This window comes from Seriola dumerili, unplaced genomic scaffold, assembly GCF_002260705.1.
Source record: "Seriola dumerili isolate Sdu_G_001 unplaced genomic scaffold, Sdu_1.0 BDQW01000149.1, whole genome shotgun sequence".
Lineage (NCBI taxonomy): Eukaryota > Metazoa > Chordata > Actinopteri > Carangiformes > Carangidae > Seriola > Seriola dumerili.
Window position 1 is genome coordinate 24408202 of NW_019174404.1, and position 18091 is coordinate 24426292.

At 39.0% G+C, this 18091-nt stretch overlaps 1 protein-coding gene across 9 annotated transcripts in view; it reads right to left on the minus strand.

Moving 5' to 3' along the window:
* Positions 1-18091, minus strand: part of nrxn3 (neurexin 3) — a 266887-nt gene that overhangs the window by 75478 nt on the left and 173318 nt on the right. For all 9 annotated transcript variants that reach the window (XR_002665284.1, XR_002665283.1, XR_002665282.1 and 6 more), the window contains 3 exons: positions 5441-5560; positions 5058-5178; positions 4288-4548 (listed from right to left, as the gene is read on the minus strand). Coding sequence is in view for 6 of the 9 variants with exons in the window: in XM_022750982.1 (XP_022606703.1) it covers positions 4288-4548; positions 5058-5178; positions 5441-5560 (502 nt within the window). In the remaining 3 variants the exon portion in view is untranslated. The remainder of the gene's footprint in view (positions 1-4287; positions 4549-5057; positions 5179-5440; positions 5561-18091) is intronic.

An 18091-nucleotide genomic window follows, 5' to 3' on the forward strand; every position in this document is an offset into this window, starting at 1 on the left:
CTTTTATTACACAAACTGGTCTCCCTGAGCCAGAACCAGAGTGAATTTTGACACACTTGCAGAGAATTATATAATGTATAATGCATCATGAGGATTTATCCTCAGTATAATTCCCCATATATATATATATAGATTGTTTTCATGAGGGTGTAGACATTGGCATGTTCCTGTCTTCCTGACTTTCCTACATTTATGCACAAACATGGTATTTAGGTAGAAACTGGATCTGAGTTGTTGCCCTTCCAACCATTTATTTATTTATAATTAATTATTTTATTGATTTATTCTGCAGACAAGTGCCAACATAAGTACTTAGAGGAGCTGTGCAGCCAAATGCACCACTGTGCTCTCCAGTCACGAAGGATTAGACTGACATAATACTGATGTTGTATAGATATTATATTTGGTTTAAGCTTCACCGTTACTTTCCTAACTTAAAACAGTTTCCATCTTCTTCCCTGCAGACATGTGATGGCAACAGAGCAAATACATTGATAAACTGAGAGTGTTTGCCTTAAATCATATTCAAATAGATTCACTGCTGTAATATATCCACATTAACAAGCACTTTATTAGGAACACCAACAGCCTGTGGTGATCCTGTAGATCTCAGAGGTGTTCTTTTATATTCAGATCCCAACAACTCCTCCAACCTGAACAACCATCAACCCTACGATCCATGGGAGCATCTCCTGAAATAGCGTCCAGACCTCAGTTGTCATGTTTTGCCATAGAGATAGTACTGACTGTACCATCAGCAGTGTATACCTACCTTTGTCACCATGGTTACTATAATAATGGCCATGGCCTAGTTAGGTTTAGGAAAAGATGTTGATTTGGGTTGAAATAAGAACTTCCTCAACATTAGATAATCTTTGTTGTCGTGGTTACAATATAAACAGCTAGTTTCACAGCAGGGCTGTGGCGCAGCACTGATGACCTGGCACACCTGTTACTAATCACTCATCAAGCCCTGTATAAGAAACCCCAGCTCTTCACTCGCTCGTTGCCAGATTGTGCCGATCTCACTGTGGTAACTCTTCGGGCCAACTTTTGCTCTAGTGAAAGAAACTTTATTTGATAGCTCATCCTTGTTCTTTTGAGAAAATACTCATCAGTGTGTCTCCTCACTTCAGTTATTGCCAGAACCAGTGCTGTGCCTGCTCCTGCTGAAGATACACCACCATTACCTGTCACTATACTCACCTGCCATCTCCACGCCCAATACTCACCTGCATGCATTGGCTTTCCAACTCCAGACGCCACCAGCCTCCACTTGGATCCCTTTCCCCCCTGCACCCCACACTAAAACTCTCCCTTTGCATTTTCTGAGTTTGGCTTATGCCAATAAAGAACTTTTAGTGCATCCATCCTGTTATGTCTGTATCTGAATCTGCCCTGGGGTCCAAACAGAATTTAATACCAAATCGTAACACTGTGTCCTTGAAGATATGAACATATAGACATGATGATAGACATTAAAACAATGAGCCAGTCTGGTGATGGTAGGGAAATAGTATGAGGAATGTCTTCTTGGCACATATTGGGCCCCTAAGGGGTAATTACCACAACCAGACTGGACATGGTAGGTCAGGTCCATTCTGATCCTACCATGTGTTTGCCTCAGCAGAAAGCTGATCAGAAGATTCATCACATCAGGCTACGTTTCTCTGTTCTTGGTGACACCAGTGGAACCTGATGTGGTTGTCTGCTGTTGTCCTCCACCTCATTCTTAAGCTTTTCTGCTCACCAGAGCTGTAAAAGTGGTCACTCTTACTCTACTCTGAGTAAACTATAGAGGCTGTAGTATGTTAAGATCCCAGGAGGGCAGAAGTCTAAAATCACATTTTTCCCCATGTTTGACGGTAACGTTACCTGAAGCTGCCATATGATTGGCTGATTGGATAACTGCATGAATACGCAGGTGCACGGTTGTTCCTAAGTGCTCAGTGAGTGTGTTTCTGCACTGTTAAAATACCGCAGCCCCAAGAGGGGCTCGAGATAATTTCTGTGCGTAGCCAGATGGTTGTGGAGAAAAAAAGTGCAACATATTAAAAATAAAATAACATAGAATGGGGAATGGTTTTACATACATCAGCTATACCCCGATATAATTTATTTTTGAGAGTCAAAGTGTGCTGCATTAGTTTATGATTGGACACAAATAGAAGAAAAAAAATGCTGCTTTTATGCCACAAAAGCTGCATTAGGCAGCAACTATAGCCAGTTTTTAGCTATCAAATGGATCGAGTCAGGTGAGTCTCAAGGTGAATCATCTGAAAGTCCCACAGCAGCACCATCAACTGAGAAACGTAAGGTGTCTGTGGCAGTTCTGACAGAGCCCCAAGCTGCCAAAAGCTTCACAAATATCAGCCTGAATTTACACACAGCCAAAACCAAGTTGGAACATCCACAGTTTGTTATTTTTTCAGAAGTGCTTGGAAACCAGCTAAACAAAATGTTAGGATTAGGTCTCTCTTGCCCTTTTTTCCCTGATGTGTGTTTTTCTCTGTGTGTATGTGTGTCTGTCTAGCTAGGCTTGGCTTGCTGGTTCCTGCTCCCTCCATCCTCAATCAACACTACACCCTGCAGCAGTGGTGTCACGCTTCAGCCGACTCCTGCTCTTGTGGATCTCGTTCATGCTTTTTTTGATTTTTTGTAACCTGCTTCCTCCTTGCAGGTCCAGTTCAAGTACAGTTGATCCCTGTCTCTCCGTTCACCTCTTCTGGCTCGTTCTTCGTCTGCCTGATAAGGTGGAGTACTGTGAGCAGTTCTGTTTGATCTTGATCATCTGCCCCACTCTGTGGTTTTCTTCCACTCAGCTCTGCTCCACTATCTTCAACTAGCCAGCCAGCGGTTTGCCCCTGATTGCCATCTCAAACCACGCCCCCACAACTTAACTACTATTACTAGTTTTCAAATAAAGAACTTCACCTCTGTGTTCTGCCTTGTGGTTCCAGATCTATAGAAAACCCCCTTACAACACATCTCTCACATCTACAAAGAGACCTGCATAGCTGAAAGACTGTGCCAGATGTTCAGTGCTGTAATTGTAAATCAGGAGGTCCCGGACCAGAGAGGAGGTGCTGCTCTGGCAGGTCAGGGGGAGGAAACTCAAAGAATGCATCAAATCCACAGGGGTTGGAGAACATTACACCTTCAGGCTCTGAAATCATGTGCCAAAAATATTTAGACACCACAAAGCGTTAAACAACTTGCAGCCACCCACTGTATGCTGGCACTGTTGTTGCAAACACCAACTTGATTCTTCTGGAGGGTCGTGATTGGTAATGGTTTAGAGCCACTGAAATAGATCACCTAAAAATATCTGAGAAACTCCAAGTATCTCAAACCTGTAGTCGTTTTTACTCATCCAGAAGTTAGAGAACAACATCATTCATTTGGATTTGTAAGACTGTCCACCTTACATATGAAAGTCTAATATTCTCCCTCTTTTTTGGTGCTTTTTTTTTGCTTGCTTACTGATACTGGTTTTGGCGCCTGGTATGAGAAGACTGACTGTGAACCCAAAGAGCAGCTGAGGTGAAACGTGCTGTAACTGTCTAAGAGACAGTTTTATTGACATGTTTATTTAAAATGGTTCTATCATAAATTCATGATCATTTAAAAATAATTAAAATGCAATAAATAAGCTGTTAAAAGACGAATATTGATAAAAGATTTTTCCAGAATATACCAGTATAAAATAATGTTTGGTTGAAACATGAACTGCCCTTTATCTAAGTCTTTGTTTTAATTTGGAGAGTAACGAGTCACATGACCTGAGTTTAGTTTAGGGTGTGACTGTGGTATTGTGGGTCAGAATCAGCATGGACACAGAGGAATAATATACATGCCCATGGGTCAAGTGGCGCACACAGTCATTGTCTTTAATTTGTTTGTATTTTTGTAGATAATTGTTAATGTTCCTTATTATGGACAATGTGATACGTTCTCAGTCTGCTTATTTCATTTGATCACATTTCTGTTGTGCTAACGTGGTTGGGCCTGATTTCTGATGGACACTAGCTTAACATGTTTGAGCTGCTTATCAATGGACACTTGAGCTACCTGCTATAAAGCTCTCTACAGGAGATCCGCCGATTCAATGAAAACGCTCTAGGTTCATCACTACACTAGGTTAATCACTACAAATAACTCTTATTACATTGGCATATTGCTTTCACATTGTCATTTGATTGCATTGTTAATTGTAATGTTACTATTAAACCTTGAAGGTGTCAACATGCAAAAGGTCAACAAGAGTCCCTCATGAATAAACCTTACCCTTTCACCAGTTCTACAGCGATGAAATCATTGCCGTCTCCAGAGTTGAAGAGTATGAAGCCATCTGGGGAGGTGGTCTTGAACTGGAAGAAGAGGTGCATGGATGTGTAGGCCTGCAGGGTGGCGAGGCTCAGATAGCTGCTCTTGGATTTGAAGGTGACAGGGTCAGCAATAATGGAACGAATCCCAAAGCGAGCATTAAGCTCGCAGTAATCGATGTCACCGTTCTTGCACAGGTCGATGTAGAGCATGCCATTAAATCTGAGAAACCAAAAGGAACACACACTGTAAATAACTTGTTTGTTATATTATTAGATGTCAGTCACGGATAATTGAAAGTAAAGAAATGTTTGGATAAGCTAGACCCTTAGCTAAATAAATCTCCAGTCAATGCATTGTGTATTGAAATAAGTGATTTTTTTTTTTAGCCATATAGGGGCTGAGGAAATCCACAACTCCACAACAGACTGTCAAACACACTTTCTCATGCATTGTTTATCTTACAAATTTATAAGGCATATTTAAACGTTTGAACTCATGTATTTTGGATACACAATTAGCCACATTAACAAGTCCAGTATTAACTTTACACTCTCGTTTTCCTGACAAAAAACAACTGGCTCTTTAGCTGTTTTGAGGTTCTTCACCATCTCCTCCCTCATCTTCTGTACACAGAGAGAACATTGAGAACCAAATTATTTGTTTTTATAATTATTTGTTAAACTCTATATAAATTTAAAAAGTAAATTAGAAGTAAATTTTCTGAGTACCTCAGGCTCTGCAAATGACCAATGAAGCTGGACGGGATGCTGGAAACAAATCGGCGCTCTGTCATGATGCCTGTTTCAATGTTGTGGAACTCCAGACGAGTGTGGTCACCCACCATTTGGCCTGAAGACGGGGAGGGTGGAGGGGATGGGTTGAAAAGAAAGACAAAAAACGAAAAGAAAAGAGAACACTGTCTGACACTAACACAAGAGGGCTGATTTAAGGAGAAAATCCATCAATAGCAACCGTTACTAATGTTTTTTTTGTAACACAGCTACAAACTGATCAGTTTCTATGGCAACACACCACAGTATTTTGTAATATCACCGACAAGGAAACATTTTCAAAACATTTCTGCATGAACTGAGTTGATGTTGATAAGTACCTTCTGCTACATCATCGTCAACCGTTAGCTTGTAGGTTTTGCCACGACGCACCACACGCACTGTATGCCATTCATTATCATTGAGCTTTTGCCCGGCATACAGGGTCTCCGGTCCCTTGCCTGAGAAGAATGGTCAATCACAAAGTTAAAGACATCCCTATTCTAAAACCAAACCTTTGTTTTCCCACCAGTCAGCCTGGAATCATCGGCAGATATTCTACATGCAGCTTAGTAGCTTTTCAGATAAGTTTTCAAACTAGTTCTTACACCTTTGGGAAACAAAGGTTTGGTTTACTCAGTGAAATTTACAAAATACTTGACATCTGTGACATATGTAATTAGAATACACCTGACCACTCTACTGCAGAACTGAGTCACGGCTCTTAAATAGTTAGAAAATAAAAGGGGCAATTACAGTTGGAAAAATTGCTTTTACTCATATTAGGCTTTTTAGAAATCTTGTGCTTTACTTTCTTTCCTTCCCAAGTTTTTCCCTTTTCATGAGTTTCTCTGACCATGAAACATAAACTGAAAACATCACCAGTAAGTGAAGCCACATCTGCCTAGTTTTAAATGTCATTAACCTTTTTGAAACCAGTTTGAAATCTTTGAAAAGGATTGATACTTCCCAAGAAAGGTCACAGTTCCTGTTTTGACTGCTAGCTACAGGAAGTTGTTTCTTTTTAACTTGCTTATTTTTTAGACAATCTAAAATCACTTTTGATCAAGATTCTTCATGTAACATTTTGGGCAGATTGGACTCAAAGCCTTGGAGGAGATTGAAAACGGGGTTTTCAGAAATTTTGCCATTTTGCGAAAACAATGATAGCCAGAAAGAGGTGTGGCCTATATCATGAGATTCAGCTACATTCAGGGAACACGGATATATAAGGGTTTTGAAAGTGTTATTTAAAATGTGGGAGCTTATCCAGACATGTCATTTTTGGTGTCTGACATGTGTGCACCACCCTAAAAATTTCACCTAAATGGCTGTTACACTTTATGCTGCAGTACAACTTTAACGGCTGCAGGCAGGTATGAATGGGGTCCAAGCCCCCAAGCCATTCGCACCTGACCGCCAAAAGAGCAAGTCGGACCTGCAGGTCCACTGGTGCTAGGCAAGTAGGACACATTCCACCAAAGTTGGAAGGTTTTTGCAGGGTCAAATTCTGTCAAAAAAGGCCACCTAGTGTCCAATATCCACCAAATAAGTCCACTTCGAATTTAACTTCCATAACTTTTCAGATGTGCGCTGATATGCCCTTCTTGTCACTCGAAAAATTTAAATAAATAAATGAATGAATGAATAAATACAGATGGCTTGAAACTTAACGTCACAAAAATTTAGCTGTTGGTGTTAAAATTTTGAAAAATACTCTTGAATACTCTCAAACTTTTGTAAGTGTATTGTGAAATATTTTGGTGATATTTGCTTAAAATTTAGATGAAATCGGAAATGTTGTGCATACAGTAAAAATGACAGCAAGATGATGAATATCACTGCAGACTCACCGTTTACCCAAAAAATGTTTGAAAACACTTGATATCTACTATCTAGAGAATGTCTTTATCAGTTTTGGTAGTATTTCAATGAAGACTTATGGAGATCTAAATGTTAATTAATTTTGCATATTTTGAAAAATATAGTCATGAACTTCTGAATTAACCATAGGTTACAGTGAAGCAAACTTTCATCATCATTCAGTGGCTGTGCTGAAAAAAATCTCAGCTCTGTGGGATATACAGGTGATTTATTAAGATTTTTTGGCGTTTGGAAGGTGGAATGTGTAGAAATTCAGATTGTTTGTAACAAGTCACGCCCACTTTAATCAATCATTACCTAAATTTATGCATGCACAGAGTGATGACCGTACATCTTGCAAACTGAAATTCATATAGATCAATTCAGCCATTTATAGGATTGATCTTTTCACATTTGGATATTACAAGAACCCTAACCCTAACCCCAACCTAATACAGGACCTAGTGTCTGAAAGCATACACCAAGTTTGATTACAATAGCTTCAGCCAATTTTGGTTTATGAGCATTTATGATCATAATGACAAAGGTTTAAATTTTTTTTTGTTTGAAAACAGATTGTCATATCCACATTGTTTTGGTAATGTTTTGTCTATGGATGATGTAGATGAAATTTTATGAGAATTGGATGATGGCCTTGCACTACCTAGTTTTGGTATAGAGTAAAACATTTTTGAAAATAGCTGGAAAATTAGGAATTTTTAGAGCACAAAACTAATTAAAATGAGGGAACCGTCATGTGCTAAGAATTTGAATATTGGAGATTTGACCTTGAAGAGTCTGAGACTTTGTTTTGGAAATAGAGCAGAATTCAGACTATCATGTTCGATGTTGATGAGGTTTCATAGATTTGAGCTGCTGTCATGAAATAAGAAAAAGAGAAATTTAAAACTTCCAGTTGAAAGATGAAGACCACATGCTTGATAGCACAAGTGGGGGTTAAATCCTCATGCTTGAGATTGAGGGACTAAAAGTCAAAACACACCACTGCCGAGCACTGTGTGTAAAAGCACCCATCCCTATTATTTTCTTATGTTCAACTCCCACACAGGAGACAGCTAGCCATGTGCTGGCGCACACCCACGCACCGGTACGCAACACTTAAACACCACTGTTCTACTTTGAGCCTCGCCACAAAGGTTCTTCTGTTCTTCCTGGCTTCTGTACTAGCTCTACTTTCTTCTCCGCACCTCTTGCTGACTATGTCGCTGTATCTCATGAGTGTACAAAGGATGAGGAGAGACTACTTGTTGAGGTCGAGAAAGATGAAGAGCTGTACAACCCACAATCATGTTATTACAAAGACAAATGCAAGAAAGATGTTGCCTGGTGAGGCACAGCTCTGGAGCAGTGCACATGCTCTGTGTGAGGTCCTGGTCCTGTTGCATGCTGCAGCTAAATGCTTTCTATTGGTGCTAGGGGTGGCACTGGATATGTGTTGAATCATGCGCTGTGATGCTGTGGCGGTGCTGAGTTTTCAGCTAACTGAAATTTCTAGGAGAAAAAAATCTAGAAAATTTTTGATACAAAGGATTAATTATGGGATGAATTGGCATTGCCAGTTTTGTCATTTTTATGTGTGCTGTTTGTAAAGTGTGATCCATATTGATAACCAAATATCGGACATTTGGACCTGGAGGTTGGGGGTTTGGGAACAGGCCATGGTTGAAAATGGATGGTAAATACAATCTGCTGATACCTTGTTAACACTGGGTTTTACACAAAGCCAACAGAGGTCATTAGCATGTTAGGGTTTGAACCATAGACTGTATATAAAAATGGACGTCGACTCCGGGTCTGGAAAATGAAGCAAATGTGGAAATGCCTTAAACTTGCATTTTATTGAATGACCATCAGGGGGCAACTCCACTAGTTGCAAAAAGAAGTTTGACTGTATTGAAGTCTATGGGAAAATGACCCTACCTCTCACTTGATTTATTACGTCAGTAAACATTTTTCTAGTGTATTTATAGTCTAGTTTGAAGTCTTCTTCAATACAACATGATGTTCATTTTTTGTGGAGAAGGGAGACTGCATGGACATCCTTAGTTCTCAAACGTGCTGTGATGATGATGTTAGAAAACCACTCCCAGTCCAGCTTCCTCTGATGAAATGACAGACTAACGGCTGATGAGTTTGTTTATTATTCTCTGTCTTCAGTATTCACAGGTTCAGTTTCTTACCTGCAACTTCATTTCTGCCGTTGTTGACAGGTGATGGTAGCATCACTTTTAAGAACAGAATTTATAAATATTAAACTTTGATTAAGTGATGGATCAACTTGAGCACTGTCACCACCTCCACAGGTGAAAGTATTTACCAAATGACAGCATGTTTTTTGATCCTTCATTGTCAGTGCTGTCAGACAGCAACATTTAAACATTTCTAGTATTTATGTTATTGATTAAAGCTAACAGAAATAGCCACACAATGCTGTGCAGTGCTGTGTTACCATTGTGAAAATTCATACCAGATGTGTTCTATAAAAACCATCAACAAAGTTAAAGCAAGAGCTTCATAAATAACTTTATTGCACATTAAAAACTATATACATTTTAAGAATTTACAACACTGGAACCATGTATAAAAGAATGTAATAAATGGACTAATTAAATACTGCAGATTGAAATTTACAATCAACTATTTAAAATAAATATATATATATATATATGTATATGTGGATGAAGTTAAAGCTGAATTGTCATATGTTAAGTTTGCTGACGTTGGGCTTTAGTGGACTCTGCAAAACAGTTTAGAATATAATTTCCCCTGGTCGTGACTTGAACTACATCATGCAAAAATAGCACAGGAGTGTCAAACCTTATGTGAGGGTAGGGGTGGGCGATATGGCAAAAATATCATATCACGATTTTTTAAAAATAAAATCACGATTTCGATTTTATCACGATCTTAAATTGGAAAAAGAAAAACAGACAATTTAGACCAAAGAACCTTTCTTAACAGATTTTATTTCAAATAGTCGCAGTTTTGCCTGCATGTGCAAACAACGTAAAGTTTAAGGTAAACAACAACAACATCCTAATAAAGTGCACTCTTGCAAAAGTAGTAACAGAAAGTAAAATATCAATCAAAGACATTACTGACAGTCATTTAAACAGGATTTATTTATCAAAACACTAAATAGCTTATTGAAACGCAAAAATACAAAGTAAAGTGACTGTGGTTATCTCTTTTAGTGCAACAGTTGCTAGTGCTAGTGCTTTAGTGCTTCCTCTTCAGGTGATTAAACAGGTTCGTTGTGTTACCACCTGACGTACGAACGGTTTCTGTGCAAACTTTGCAAATTACATTTGCTTGCGCTTGATCAGTTGCTGAAAATCCAAACCAATTCCATATAATGGAGGTGGAATTTTTTTTAGCGACCAAATCTGTTTGGCTTTCAGCCATCGCTCTCCATGTGCTACCGCTACACACACAAACAAGGAGGCGGGTAGGAAAGCGCGTCACTGCCCGTAATTCGCTATGATTGGTCGGTCAGGTTGACGACGTCAATACGTCTGGTGCGTCGGTGCATCAGCATAGAACTGCAATTTATAGAATGTGCCCTAGACGATCCCACGATCTCTGCAGTTTGAAAGATCGTCTTCACGTTGTAATACTTCACGATCTAATATCGTCATATCGCCCACCCCTATGTGAGGGTGATGTACAAAGCTGCCACCTAAACAATGAACATATGAGGCCATAACACTGTCCACAGACCTATGAGCCCTGTCATCCTTCCCCAGGTTGGCACCTGGCATCCACCTGCATCTCTAGGTGATCTTCATGTGTGGACACTGCAGGTTGAGGTGGTCCAGGTTCTCCTTCATTGCTGCCAGAGGGTGTAGATGTCCTCAAAGATCCAGGCCCTGGCTGGATGGAAAAAACATTGTAATAGTGAGAAATGTGTCATATTGTAGACTATAGACCAAAGAAACAGCACTCTGATTAGATGATCACAGATATCTGAAAATACATTATTCCCTCAGCTTAGTTGTAATAAACAGTCTGCTGAACCGTTTTACATTAAATAACAATAGAATAGAAACTCATACTCAGTTTGGTTTCATTGTGCAGGTGCACATGTCATGATGGTTCTCAGCTCTCAGTGATCTTTATTCTGACAGAGACAGAATCATTCCAACAGATGTTTTGACTCCTGTCATCAATAATGAAATGAACTAGAGCTGAAAACTATCCGACTAACACTGAACCAAACTTAATATGAACAAACACGACACACACGTCCGCTGCTCTGCTCTTTAACAGCTCGTCCAGACACGACAGTTAACTGTAATAATGTTGTTGTTTAGTGACCGTGACTCATCGACATTAACAACCCGCTGTCACTATTAACACTAAGTTCAGTAACGTCACCTTAGCTTTGCAGAACTAATTTTAAAACACGTTATAACATGTTTTTCCCTTGGTCTATGGTTTTAATACAAGTGGTTACACCACACAGTTAGCTTACACACAGTAATTTCAGCTACATTAACATTACAAGGCTTCTCCTCATATATGTGATATTTACCAAATGTGGACACGTATGCAATTAGCTACTAAGATTATTTTAAATAATATGCTAGAAAGTTTACCTCGATTCATGAATGCTAACTGTGTTAGCAGCGACTTTGTACCGCGTATCCAGAAGCCTGTTACGGTCAGGTAGCCGGTGTAAGTGGGCGTGCATAGTGTCCTCGTGGGTCAGATCCACCCTTCACTCCTCCTCAGCTCCACCCTTTCAACCACATATAGGTTTCTTCTGGTTTCAAAAAACCAAGATGGTGATGGCAAAAGGCAATCTCCTGGCTTAAAAAACGCTTGCTCACAAACCAACGGATGACATCCCAGTGGGTTGCCACTCGGGTTGAACTTTGCACCTTCAGGGTTGTGATGGTGTTTATTAAGCATTATAGCAAGTGTGAGAATTTTTCCATAAAAAGACATGAAATGCCAGTAGAGGGCACACAAAGACCACAGCACATGGTTATTACTCTTTACACAAATGCACCAACAGAGGGCATTCCATGACATACCACTGTAAATGTAAATGTAATATCTGTGAACTCTAATGTTCTGATGAATTGATACACAATTACGTAACAAGCCTGCAAAAAAAACAAAAAACACATATGACTACTACTATTCTTATGAGCACTGATATCCATGATGACAATCGTTATGTTTATAAAGATGTACTAATGCTTGTTGAAAAATGTAATCCATCTTTAGAAAACTGAATATTGGAGAACTGGGTCTTTGGATTTTGAAACTGGTGAAAATAAATGTTGAATATCTGAATTCAATCTGCTGATTACTTTACTGGGATTTACACAGAGGCAACAGAGGTTGCAGGCATTTCTGATGACACTTAGAAAACAATTTGTACTCAGACTGATGCTGCAGCTGAGTCGTGGAAGCTGCTGGTCAGACTAATACCTAATTGCTCATTCGTTAATTCCATTCCATTATTTCAGTGAAGGCAAGTCAATAGTCAGCAACAAGAGTGGATGAAAGACAAGGAGAGGAAGACAATACACAGAGACAATCAAAAAAATCAAGGTCACAAGCACAAAAGCATCAGGAGAGAAAGATGATAGAGAGAGGACGGACATGGAGGTAGAAGACAATAGAGAGAGAGGTGAGCAGTTCACACACTACACTGCATCAACTACATCTTAAGATTTGAATATCTTTAAGATTTGTTTAGGGTACATGCTATAATTATGTGTTCATTTGGTGAGAGAGTGTGAGAGAGAGATGTAAAGTCCTTCTACCCCTTCACTAACAGAGCCAAACCAGAGAGCGAGAGAGAGAGAGAGAGAGAGAGCATCGATAACAGCAACAGAAGAAGGGAAATGTTCTAGAGAGGTGAGCAGTGAAAGTCCGTCCACTGAATCATCTTAATAACTATCTATTCTTTTTTGATAAAAGAAAGGTTTTGACTTGAAATGGAACTGTGTGTGTTGGTGAAAGAGAGAGAGAGAGAGAGAGAGAGAGAGAAAGAAATATAGATGAAATAATGCTGACGTTCTCTCAAGGACCTATTGTGGTCCCCAGACCCTACTTTGAGAATTTAGGCTCCCAGAATTCATCTCAAATTGTTGAAAGTTGTGTATTTACCAAGGCGAGGATTCCCCCGGACCGCCCTCCAGAGGTCTGGGCTATGCCCCCATTGTCTTGAAATCCTAGCGGCACCCCCTGGCTCGAGCTCTGTCTGACGCATGACACAAACCTGATGTTTGATATCTTACAAACGACATCAGCAGATGCTCCTCCACCAGGCCCTCCGGTTACAGGTCAACCTACCTGCTTTGTCTCCCAGAACTGCCAGAAAATGTCCACTGATGTGGAAAGAATTGTTGCAGCCAACATCATAACTCCATGCTGCAGCACAGGGAAGCATATATTTTGCAAGAGGGGGGTCCTGCACCTTGCCAGACACATCTGGAATGACATCTGTGCAGTGGCTGATGTCACTCAAACTAGTGCAGCAGAGTTTTTATCCCTAATTGCTGTCTCTGGTACCCAGATCCACACGGACAGGATCAAGGTTTCATCCCTTGTGGAGAGCAAACTACAGTAACACTGTGGGGCAGTAATTTGTGCATTATCTCTCAGTACATGAAGTATATTGTTTTCCTTTTTGCTAGGAGGATGTAGCAATACCAAGTATTTTCTTTCTTATTTTTTATACATTATTTGTGAATATTTTAACTTGTATTTTATTTATCATTTATTTTGCATTTTTATTTATGTACATGATCTGTTCTGACTCTCGGTTTGAATAAAAACTTTCATAAAATCAATTGCTACATGCTACAATTAAGTTAAGTTATATGCTACACAAATAATAACAATCAAATGTGCTATGGAATTTGTTTATTGTAATTTCATGTAATTAATATTACTTAATTACTATTAACAATATAATATATGTATACAATATATCATTGTCATACACAATATATTTACAGATATATAGACCATATACAGTATATTTAATGCTGATTATAAGCAGATGTGAGTGTTGGCTGACGAGTCAGGCAGGCTCTGGGTGCTGTGGCAGTGACTGTCCTTTAGAAAGAATATCCCAGTTACATATATGACAGTAATTGCAGCATCTTAAAGACACACATATCACTGTTATAGAATGTGAACACTACAGGTTTTATCTGCATTTTACCCAGTGATACACATTCATATCCGTTTTTACAGTTGTAGCTACAATGTAGAAGTATTTGCCATAAATAGGCCTCTGTTGTATCAGATTTGCATATTCATTTTGCCATTTACAGTAATGTCATAGTCTACACTTTGGACCTCTTCACAACGGGATTTTGCACACAAGTATGTCACCCAACTCACCCTCTGCTGACTCAGCTCCTTGGTGGATGGGGCAACATCACCTGACAGACGGCCATGTCGATGGGGCTGTTGTTGTCATAGTGCCAGATCAGCCTTGACTCAGCACCTACAAGTTGACTGCCTAAAATGTATAGGAATAGTTATAACAAAACATGCTGAATTGAGCTGTCATCTCTTCTCCTGGCTGGTCTGTTGATGTGGTGATTGTAGTCCAGGCCTTCCAGCATGGTTACAGCTGTGTGTACTGGAAGTGAGGAGCTGAAGAGCTTGTTCACATACATAAGCACATGATTGTGAGAGGACTTGAGTTCTGCAGTGGACCTGGAAACAATATACAGATATTTATCTTGTGGGAATCAGTACGTTGAACATAGACCGTAGCTGATGAACACAGATACTTGGATGTTCTAGCAGTATATACCGAGAACAATCCACATGTCCTGAGCAAAAGCATTTACAATTGTATTGTGTATTGAGCAATGTACTGGCCAGCAAGACACCAAACCCAGTTCATACATGGTAACCAGTGAGAAACACTGAAGATATGTTCTAATACTTACAAAGAACTCATCATAGTATCAGCAGATGCCTTTGTTCCACATCTGTAATATTGAGCAGAACGTTTTGTCCTGTCTGGAAAATGAACAAAATACATTGATGGGATTTCAACTAAGGTTTATGATACAGTTTTTATCTACAGATCAATCAATAATCCAGAGATCATGAACTTACTGCATGAATGTTTTTGCTCAAGCTTCTGGACCCTGCCAGATGTCCAGAGTGGCGGATGCTCTGTCCTTGTATGTCCCTCTGTCTGGAAGACAAAAACAAGTCACAGAACACATATATAATAACCCAGAATAATGTCCAGTCATGATACTGGAAGTTAAGAATGTGGATTGGGAATGAACAGAGCTGATATTTGGGTATGTGCAACTGTACAAATATCTAAGAAGAGAGGAATGAACCGTGTCATATAGAATGCTGTTGTTGCTGTTATTCTATTTGAAATAAAACAAAATGCCAGTGAAATATATAATGAAATAAATGAATCCCATAATAAATGTATAAATTAGTCAATACCTGTGTTTTGAAGCAATCAGCTATCTTTCAGTCAAAACAAATCATATTCACATAGAGGCTATGGTCAAAGGTCATAGGTCTACTTTTACTGAGGCAAGGTTTGCTGCCATTTAAAATGGATATGTAAGTTTCATTAGTATATACAGACTATTGGCAATAAAATGTTCCTGAATACTGGGCTTTGAAAACAATAATACAACTGATAAATATTTTATTGAATTGATGTAAGCTGATCCCAGGGACTGGGAGACCTTTATTTATTCATTTAATAACTTACTTCATAACCATATTTATTTAATTGGCTGGTAGATTTATTCATATCAATCTGACTGATTGATTGTTTTTAAGAATATAGGGAACTCAAGTTGTTTGAACATCAGCACACAAACTGCATCAAATGACCTGGCCTCCACAGTCACCTGAGCTAAACCCATGGTGAGTTGGAAGCAGAGTGAAAGAAAAGCAGCCTACAGGTGCTCAGCATCCAGTATATGAACTCCTTTAAGACTGTTGGAAACCATTCCAGGTGTTGACTTCATGAAGCTGGTGCGAGAATGACGTGTGTGCACAGCTGTCATCAGAGCTAAAAGGGTCAAAATCTAAAATCAACAATATATTGCTTTTTTTTTGTTTACTGCATAATTACATGTGTTGTTACAAATAAAGGCAAACATTGAATGTTACATCCCACTCAAAACTATTATAAACTAACATTAAATAACTACCATTGAATCACATTTGCTGACAACTACAGTGCCAAACATATAGGCTGCACAGATTACATATAAGGCAACATTATGTGTATACAAAAGTTTTAGCTTCACTGTCTACTAGCATAGCTGATGTTGCTTACACCCACAGTGCTATCTAATGTTAGCTTTGGCTAATACATAAAACAAACAATGGTCTTTGTTGAAAAAGACGAAAAAGAGCAGCTATCTACATTAGTATAAACACACACACACACACACACACACACACACACACACACACACACAGCCCTTCCCAAAAGAAAACAAACAAGATAATTACCTGTCTAGCAGATATCGGTCACCATCCCATCGCTTTTTAGCTCTTCTGTTCCTTCAGTTGTCTACATCTTTGAAAAGCAACCTCAATGATGTCTCTTCTTTGGCCTCTTGCCTCTTGTCTTTTTCTTTTTGTTGCAGCTTTTTGTGCTACCATTTTCCTTCTATGAGTGAAGCTGCTGCTGAATTGAAAGCCTCAGGTGGAACTGGTTGTACTTTCTCAGCCATTCCTGTGCGTCTACTTCCTCTTCTTTACCTGCAACTGCTGCTTGTTTGATCCCAAAATACTTTGGCCGTGCACAACAATGAGCTTGAGTGCATGGCCAGAGTATGCACAGGCAAGCTGTTGGTAGGTTGACAGAGAGGAAGGCTATCCAATCATTGTAATCAGGCAGACTGAAATGATTGGAAGGAGCTTATACAGGCTGTCACAGAGGACAGATTTTTTCTCTGTTTATTTTCAGAGCCTTTAATTTAGTCACTGTCGGGGTGTTAAGAGAATTTAAAGAAATGTAACAAAAAATGTTCTGGATTGATTGATGAATGATTTTAATCCAAGACTAGGAAAAAAAAAAGTATCGTGCATACTGTACAAATTACAGCAAGATGATGAATATCACAGCAGACTCTCACTGTTTACCCAATCCACACACTTGATATCTAAAATTTAGTGAATGTGTAAATTTTGGTAGCAGTTGAATTTTGCATATTTTGAAAAATATAGTCACAGACTTCTGAATTGACCATAGGTTAAGTGAAGCAAACTTTCGTCACCATTCAGTGGATGTGCTGAAAAAAAATCTCATTTCTGTGGGATATACAGGTGATTTATTGTGACTTTTTGTAGTTTGGTAGATGGAATGATTAGAAATTAATTTTTTTGTAATAAGTAATGCCCACTTTAATCAATCACATTTTGTGGATGGACTGAGTAATGACCCTAGATTGTGTGAACCAAATTTTGTACAAATCCATGCAGCAGATTAGTAGCTGCCTCAAGAGGCAGAATATCCCTAGACTGTGTAGCATAGCTTGAAGCTACGGTCTTCAGGAGTGCACTGAGTTTGGTTATAATAGCATTGAGCATGTATGTAAAATTGATCTTAACAACACAGCTTTAAAATTCTATACTTTCAAACGAATTGTTATATGAAAATTCTTCTGATACATTCTTGTCACCATTGTCAGTAGATGACGTTGACCAAATTTCATGAGAATTGCATGAACGGTCTCAGACTTATTAGTTTTGGTTATGTTTGATTTTTTGAAAAGGACTGGAACGTATCAATTTTTTGAGCTAATGCAAAGGAAGTGAGAAATTAAAATGGTGAAAGTATTTTGACTCTAGCCCAATCTGTTCTCGAAGAAATCTTGAAAATATAGACTTGATTATATCGTGCTACCACAATTAGTGTCATTTTTTGTGCATAGATAGTGGGTGCAATTAACAAACCTCCCTCTCCTTTTTGGTGAATTTTGCTGAACACTTTTAGCTAAGAAAAATAAAAGGAGGCAGGTATCAACAGTGTACAAGCCCCCAAACCATTCGCACTCAGCTGCAAATCAAGGTGATGCAAGTTAGACTTGGAGGTCCACTGGTGCTATGCAAGTCTCAGACTGAGAGCA